The following is a 9,059-nucleotide window of genomic DNA, read 5'->3' on the forward strand; positions in this document are numbered from 1 at the left end:
TGAATTGAAACTGAATTGAATTCAGCGCAGTTCCGGCCAGGCGACTAATGACAGCCTAGCCCGCTAATCCATGGGTGCCAAGTGTGGATGTCCGCTATGGAGACAGAAAGCAACAGGCAAAAAGCAGCGTAGAGAAAGACACCTACAATTTTGAAGGCGTAGGGCACTAAAGATTTGCCAAAAAGGAAAACTGCGCAACAAACTGCCTGGTAACAACTGAGTTTCTAGCAGCAGAAGATTAGCGCTTCTACTCGCTGCTCGGCTCCCATCTCTCATTGGTCAACATGGCAGGCAAACGGCCAATAACATGAGGGTCAGAGCATTATGTGAAAACAGAGAGGGTGGCAGCGAGTGCAGCTGTGAGAACGGGGCGAGTTTGCTAGGTGGTCCTGTAAAACCACGAGAGACAAGAGAAAAGAACGCATCTGGCTGCAGTTTAAAGATGTTGGGGACAATAAAGCAGAGCTCCTTCACTGCATTCATTTTTCATTTAGTTTTTGCCACTGTCTCACCCAAATTTCACCACTGTGGGACAGTAAAGGTATTTCTATTCTATTAAATATAGGTAACAATAGTTTGAAACATTTATCATGCCTGAATTTAAATTAGCCGTTTAACTTACTTGATGAATGTGTAATTATTTTATTATCCATTTTTAGACCAAAATAAACTAAGTTTATTTTAGCCCTGAAGTACACTAGAAGAGTTCTATTTTATACTAATAGAATTATGCTTTGTAATGTAAAAAAAAAGAATGCAATATGCAAGTGAAACTTTATGCATTTTTTATTATGACCATTTTCACCATAAAGGCAGCTGCATTGTATTGACATTAAGTCAACCAGAGAGGGCTGAACTTTTAACATTTTGTTCCTAGAACTTTTTAGCTGCAGATTTATCAATGTTATTAAAAAAAAGAATTACATTATTTGCTAATTTGCATTTTTTTCCTTTATTTCTATTACTCATAAAATAAGATTAATTATGTGAAAAATCTGCAGATTGACAATTTTTTTAAATCCGATTACTTAATTAATTGTCAGAAAAATCGGCGGCCCTAGACGGAATTGAATTATTCAACTATTTACTTTAAAATCGTAAAGACCAGTGTATGTCAAACATTGGGTAAGTGTATAGTTATCTAATTTTGCTTTAATAAATACACTAGAAAATAATATTAAAAAAGCAATAAAATATAAAAATAATGTACCCAAACTATTAGGCTTGTAATAAGGAATCTAAAGGAAGCTGTACCTTAAGAGGTTACGCTACGCCATTCAGATTTGACAAGCACTTCTTTTCTTTCTTGTAAAGGAAAACATTTGCGGTTACAACTGTTACCAATACCAATGTAAGAGTTATTCAGGAGCACAAACACAGTAATGAAGACATTTCAGTAGAGTACATCAAAATAAAGCTGGTTTTAAACAGTCAGGAAGTCCTGTCAGCACACATATGTGAGCTGACAATATTTGAAAGAAGCATTTTAGCATTTCATTTGTGATGCTTGTAATTCATGAACTGCTTTGGAAAATGTCAAAACACTCCCTAGGGCTGAGTACAAGTACAGGGACAAGAGTGACGGAAGGGGAGCATTAAAAATAATTATGTAAAGATTCTTTTTTTAATCAAATAATTCACAGCTGAAATCTCACATCTTGGAAATACCACAAAATCTCTTTAAGAAATTACTGCCAGCAAGTTTGAAGCGTCTAATGCCCGGTACCCACTGTGGGAAAATCTTGGAGAACTCTTTGGTTGTAGCTCTAAACGTGCGGTCTTACATTTCACCGTGAGACGGGTTCCAGGTGGGCCATTGCTAGCGTGTGGCGACCAAAGATAACCTGCGTTCAATAGCTGACAGTGTCATATATTTAGAGAAAATCCGACAGCGTGACCGCTGCTACGACCTGCACCTAATCAAAGCTGCTGGACGGGGCCGCTGTAACACCATAGGGGGGGGGGGGCTCCACAGGTTATGTATATGTTTCGGATTTGTCAGGAAGAGCCCGTCCTGTTTGCTCCGATCAGAAAACAGGACGGCTGCACACACATGGTGACACGGAGCATTGGGGCTATGAACAGGAGCTTCTCCAGCTGTGTGCAGGTCAAACTGCACCCCAAGCAGAACCCAGCAGTCACGCTGCCACCGGGGGTGCTATAGCTCCCCGTGGAACAGCCATAGCACCCCCAAGAAAATATTACATTATCATTTTTGGTCATCGAAATTAACGCAATTGTATGTGACTGTTATAAGAGAGTAAAAAAAGAGACTATAACGCAACAGGAATTGAACTCTGCTCGTGTTGATTCAAATATATCGGTTCAAGAAAAAGCCATGTTTTGGCCCACACCGCTTGCCGTACATTGCAGTGAACTTGGGTGTTTTGGATGAGAGAAAAAGGGAAATGGTCAGGGCAGGGATGGTGTCCCCCACCTCCAAAAGCCCTCAGGAGGACAACAGCAGCTCTGAACAGTCCTTCACTACACAAAGACATAGAAGTCGGACTGCGCATGCTAGCATTAGCATATCTAACAGGGATCCTGATGCTGCACAGCTGGCTGTTGCTGTGGGTTTAACCGCAGAAAGAGAAGTCAACGATACGTCAGATGAGCAGAAACCAGGCTGTTGGTCAGAGGATGAAGTGCAGGATGCTCCTGATGAGAGGGAGCCAAGCACCCAAGCAGTCCAGCAACGCTGAAGCCACGACCTGCTGGAGCCATTTCTAAGTAGGCTGATCTTAATTCTATAGTAGCTCATCGCCATTATTTTTAGATGAAGACTGCTGGTTTAGACATTTATCATTGATATTTAACATGTATGTGCAAAACCTGCTGTTTAATTACAAGTATTGAAAATACTAAAACTTGTTCTTAGAAATTCCAGATGGAATGAAATGTTCTCAAAATATGGCGCATGTTTTCTGCTTCTTTTTGCTTCATCCTTCAGCCTCTGCCATCTCCCATCCATTTCTGTTCCTGTGGTGTGAGACAAGTGTTGTTCTTCTTGTTCTTCTCCTCCAATCAACTACACAAGTTCATGCCTGATGACTTGAAATTTCACACTTTCTGTAAACAGCTAATTTTACCCCATGGAAAATTGGATATTAGATATGATTCAATATTTGAATATGTATGCAGAGAGCCTGTGTATGGCTGGTCATTATCAGATTAAAGGTATGTTAATGTAGTATGGGTTTGTGGAGGCCAGGCTAGGAACCTGTACCAGTAATAAGCTTATTGAAATCTTAAGTCTATCACTTCTTTGTTTTTAAGGATTCATTTGTTTTCTATTTTTAGTTTTGATATTATTTATGTCGTCCTCTTATTGTAGCAGCCTCGACCAAGACTGAGAAATTCCTATTGCTACTGCACAGGCCTTGGGTGCATTCAACTGCAAGATGTTGCCGAAAGTATTTTTTCAATATTTACGAAAGAATATTGACTAAACAGATTCATCCACAGAGAACGCTCTAATTTATTACTGGATCATTTTTTATTAAACTCATTTGATTGTGGTTTTGCTTTGGATGGATTTGGGATGGGAGAGTAGCTAGACATGCGCTGAACAGGTGATCTAGTTTATTTCTACTAAATCCAGCCGGTGCCATAGATGGATGGCAGACGCTGGTGAAGATAAAGAAGATGTTGTCGTACATCATAAACGATTTAGTAGAACATGATCGTCCCATCTTTACACATCAAACTTCACGTCGTACCAAGTGTGTCATGGAGCGGTCTGGGCCAAAAAAAAAGTACAAACCATACCTGCAATCTGTGCGTCCACCTTTACGCACTGTGCATAAGCACTCTGTGCGTAAAGGTGTGTGTCTTATAATATATTATAATATATTATCATTTATCTAGCCGGAATACTTTAGTTCCGTTGATTAGACTTTGCTTTTCATAATTCGGTCAGCTCTAGTGAAATAAAACTACTGCCTATGGCGCTAACATGTTTAGTGCCAAAAAATGTTTTCCCAACAAAATTTGATCTGTGCTCCACTCAAAACTGCGTTGTCTTTGTTGGTATTCTGCTTTCATCTTTTTTACTGTTTGCGGTACTGGCTGCGCAGGATCCTGGTCAATTCTTTGTATTTAATGCACTATATAACTAAACTTTGCCTTGACATATTAGACAGCGGGAGAAAGAGCTAAAATCCACCATTAAACAGCATTCCATGCTTAAACTAAAGAATGAGCGATTGGTTAGCAGCTAACTGAGTTAGCTGCAGCGGCTAGCATCGTGGCTATTAGCTCTGATGCAGCAGAACTCTGCTCACCTTCAGGAGGGTTCGGGACGTCCATGGTGGGGTTCCGTCAGAGCCACCCGCTGCAACTCAAAATGTAGCGCCAATACGGCTAAAAGTCGATCTTTTATCACACGATTCCGCCAAATTGCTTAAAATACAACTCCGTACCAGTCCACCGGAAGAACTTCTGAGGAGCAGCGCGAACAGAGAAGGTGAGTTCCGACCCCAGAGATCACGTGTTTCAGAGCACGGACCATAGACATGTATACGTAGACGCCTCATTACGTGCTGGACGGCATCCTACGGCGCCGCCATATTGGATAGGTCTCTCCTACTGTAGGCTGGGATAGCAGCCAATGGGATCATATATGAAAGTAATTTTGAATCAAAACTCTTTGTGCATTGTAAGTCTGAATTTGAAGTTGCAGAGAGAGTTACATTATAAGTTTTGTAATTGTAGAATTTAAAAAAAAAATCACCAGTACAATTTTTTTTACACCTGTTCAAATTTGAAGTACAAGTACACAAATTGTGTTCTACAAGTTGCACATCAAAAACCTCTTCTATTCTCAGTTTTGCTCTAAATGGTCCAGAACGTATGTTGCAAAACTATTTGTGCATTGTAACTTTGGAGCTTTGTAATTGTAGAGTTTTTTCTATCTTTCACAATTACAAGTTACACCTCTTCAAATTCTTGAGTACAAGTACACAAATTGTGTTCTGTGAGTTGCACATCAAAAATGTCTTCCATTCAGTTTTGCTCCAGTTGATCTAAAACAAATGGTGCAAAACAAATTCAAACACCTGTATTAAAATCTTCAAAAAAAAAATTTATATTTTTTCCTTAACACAAATACAAATCAATGAATACAACTGCACATATCTGCTGCTGTTAGTCACAAATTCAACTTTACAAGTTACACCTTCATTTTCACTTTTGCTCCAAATGTCACACCGGTCTAAACGATCCGTGACTTGTGGGTAGTACCCTTGGTCATACAGCAGAGGGCGCTGCCTGCTCAGTCAGTCTGTACCAACCGGAAATACATATATGGCCTACTGCCATGTTGCCTTCCAAGGACCGAGCCCACGTAGACCTTCGAAGGAAGCAGCCATTGATATTTATTGTATTTTATCATGTTTCAAAGTAGTTTTGCTTGATGTGCTGTGCTAGCTTTTTAACCTAACGACACTAGTGTCTTACTTCCTCCATTACAAACAAAAAAATGTATCTTCCAGGTAGGAAAAGTAAACGATGGTCAACGTAAGCTTTTTTTCCACTAATCTCCAGAAGAGAATGAGAAAAACTCACGCATCCCTGTCCTCCCATTTCACCTGATTCCAAAAAAAGCTTAAAAAACAAAACAACTGGACATTTTTCCAAAGTTTGAAGACGTTTCGCTTCCCATCCAGACTTTTAAGGTTCCAGGTCAACACTGATGTTAGAGACATCAATGCACCCAAAAAACATAAACCTTTGAGAAGTTTATTTTTAGAGCAACTATTTTCCTTTTTAGTCATAAAAGTCTGAGGGTCTTCTGCCTAAAAAAAAAAGGATAAACACTGGTTTCTCATAACTGACTCCAAAGGGACGGGTTAAAGAGAAAAGAGGAAGAGGTCAAGAATGGAGCTTGAGGCACTCTGCATGAGTACTCTTTAATAAAATAAAATTAAAAAAGCAGTTCTCCATTCTTTGAAAAAGGAGTGTAATAACAAAGGCAAGAACTTAAAACTACTTTATTACTTTATTCAGTGATTATTTGTGCAATTGGGGTCTGTTTCATTTGATCCATTCCTGTGGATCTATCTAGAAACGAGACATATTTTACAAGAATAAAGCAGACAGCTGGAATGGACTCAAGAAGGTGGAGTTTTGGTGGCAGACAGAATTTCTAGAGATGAGCGACATTCAGAACAAACTGTATATTCATCAGAAATCTGGAAACAACCACATTTACTTACCACATTAGCCATTTACTTGTTGAGAAGGAGCAATATAATATTGAGCATAAATGTTGTGAATGGAGTTTAAATAGATGTGATTCTCCTCATATTAGTCTTGGTATGTTGATACAATCATGCGAGAACAGTTTTAACTTTCAGTTTTAACCCACAAACTGAACAATAACGTGTTGACACTTCTCTTTCACTTTTTAACAAAAGTAAAACATGTCTACTTCCATGTCTAGTCAGTTAAAAATGAGATGGAGCTGGCTGGCCCTAGCTTTAAAGTTAGACTTAAACGTTCTGATGGAAACCAGTAGCCACCCCCTCTGAGAGCTACTGGCTGGATTTGAATCATAAAGTAAAAATACCTGCCGCTTGGGTCAATGACAATGAAAGCATTTATTCCAAAAGTAGCTAAATAAATAATATCATTTAGATTATCATTGTTTCTCATTGCTGCAGCAGGTCCAATTCTACATATTGACAGGAAAATAAAAATCTACAGGTTCAAAAGTCAGCCTCCCTCTTCTCTACCACATTATCTGTTCTGATTCTAAACAAAAAGCTCTGGGTTGTTTAATCATACAGTATTAAAAATAAATAAATGATAGCAATTCTTCCCAAATGCATCATGTATTAGTTAAATGTTTAGTTTTTCCTGAATAATATGTGAAGACTAATATATAATATTTAAACTAATTAAACAAGGATATAATTTTATCCAAAGTAATACATAACATTTTACAAACACATTTCTTGACAACTGAACTATTAATACTGATAATCTGACAGAAAATGAGATTTCAGGAAAGCTCTAGGGTGAGTCTTTGATATATTTTAAAGCCCAAAAGTTGACATTACTTTTGTCATGATATTTTTCTGGGATGAACCCGGACACAGCACGCACACACAGAGCTAGTTCTTAGTAGTGAGTTTATTGAACAGGGTGGATGATGGATGATGATGGAACCCAGAGTCTTACAATAGACAGAGGTGTAGGGCCGAGACCTTGAGACCAGAACATCAGAACCGAGGACTTGAGACCAGGACGGAACATCAGGAGTTGAGAACTTGTGAGCAGCATGGAACAGTGTCTTGGGTGAGGCTGGGCTGAAACAAAGCTGCAATAAAGTCTTCTGGCTGACTGGAACAAAAACAACTGCGCTGACACAAGGTTCTGGCACAAACTGAGCAGGAGTGAACACTACGGACCGGCAACGAGAACAGAATGAAGTGAGTATATATGGAGGAGATAACAGGTGGAGACAAATCAGTGATGATTGCAGCCCGACAGGTGGAACCAATCAGGCTGTGCAGGAAAGAGAGAGAGGAAGGGAGGCTCAGCATGCAGCCTACAAGCTGCAACCTGACAACTTTCTCTACAGCAAGTGCAGTAAGTAAGCACTGCACTAAAGCCTTATATGCTCAGTGACAGTGTTGTAAAATGGTTTATTTAATATTTTGGCAGGACAAATGAAAATAGTTTCTACAACAGTGGAGTGAAGGGCTAGAAAGATGCAGTAGAACAGAACAGGTTCATGACAGAAATGTCATGAAAAAATATTTAGAAACTAATTGGAATAAACAAATGTCGTTTTAGGTTTTGACAATTTGAGATTTAGGAAAATCAACTTTTTCTTAATCATGGTAAAATCTGGGGCAGCTGAGATTTGGTTCTCTTCTTTCATTTCAAATTAGATTCGGGTATGCAACTTACACCAGTGGCTAAAAGTTAATGTATGATGATGTAATCTAGGAAATTAAAGATGAGAAAAAAAACAAAAAAAAACATCCATTTATTTCCATGCAGTCTTACCATGCAGGGTTTCAGTGAGGCTGGTGCCTTTTTCCAGGAGGGTACACCTTGGACAGATCAGCAGTCTATACCAGGGCAATATAGACACATACTGCACAGGACAAACAACCATGTACACACACTCACACATATTCATGTCTGGCTCTTATGTACATAGCATATAGCAGGGAGTTCAGCAGAAGATGTTTGATGATACGCCAAGGGAGCTTCAACAGCTCAGTGATACACGTTGGGCTTGTAGGCACACAGCATGTCTCAGTGTTATGGACTGGTTTTCCTACAAAAGTTTACATGCTTGAAAAACAGAGATCAATCAATCAATCAATCAATCAATCAATCAATCAATCAATCAATCCAACTCTTCTATTTCTAGAAGATATGTTAGTATAATATGTTGCCACCCCTGAAAAAATCTTGCCCCTCTCTTGCCACCCCAAAAATATTTTTTCAGATATGCCGCTGGTTATGAGGCAAACCATTGGAGCACTGGACCACGCAGACCGACACAGTATTCCAGACAAGAGATAAAGTCTACAGTGTCAAAGGCAGCTGTGAGGTCTAACATCAAAAGCAGAAATTAATTATTTACATCTAGTGCTTTGAGGATCTCATTATGAACCTCCAGCAATGCAGACTCTCTGACGGGACCTGAAGTCTAACTGAAATTTTCAGCAATTTCATACAGCGAGAGATATTCTTGTAGCTGAGACAGGACTAATTGTTCCATGAACTTAGAGAGAAAAGGCAGAAAATGGGCGAAAATTAGAACAAATGGATGAATCAAGATTGTTTTTTTTCACGAGTGGCTTTACCACAGCATGCTTAAAGACAGCAGGGACAGTGCATACCCTGAGACAACTGTTTATAAGAGAGATAGGCAGGGTACAATGGTTTCAATTGCTCCTTTAATTATTTTAGTAGGGATAATGTCCAATTGGCAGTTGGTGGAATTTAGAGACTTGACTGACCTTTTCAGTTCTTTGAGAATTTCTCTCAAAACTCTCAGACATGTTGCACAGAAGAATCAGGCAAAATCTCAACTG

General features: G+C 39.1%; 1 protein-coding gene across 2 annotated transcripts in view; it reads right to left on the bottom strand.

Moving 5' to 3' along the window:
• Positions 1-4,466, bottom strand: part of LOC105921260 (calcium homeostasis endoplasmic reticulum protein) — a 63,011-nt gene extending 58,545 nt beyond the window's left edge. The window contains exon 1 of one of the 2 annotated variants that reach the window (XM_036129664.1): positions 4,284-4,466. In XM_036129664.1, coding sequence (XP_035985557.1) covers positions 4,284-4,308 — 25 coding nt within the window. In that variant the 5' untranslated portion in view covers positions 4,309-4,466. The remainder of the gene's footprint in view (positions 1-4,283) is intronic. The other variant, XM_036129665.1, reaches the window with a different exon arrangement.
• Positions 4,467-9,059: the final 4,593 nt, after the last annotated feature.

The sequence above is a fragment of the Fundulus heteroclitus genome, unplaced genomic scaffold, assembly GCF_011125445.2.
Source record: "Fundulus heteroclitus isolate FHET01 unplaced genomic scaffold, MU-UCD_Fhet_4.1 scaffold_198, whole genome shotgun sequence".
Taxonomy (NCBI): Eukaryota; Metazoa; Chordata; class Actinopteri; order Cyprinodontiformes; family Fundulidae; genus Fundulus; species Fundulus heteroclitus.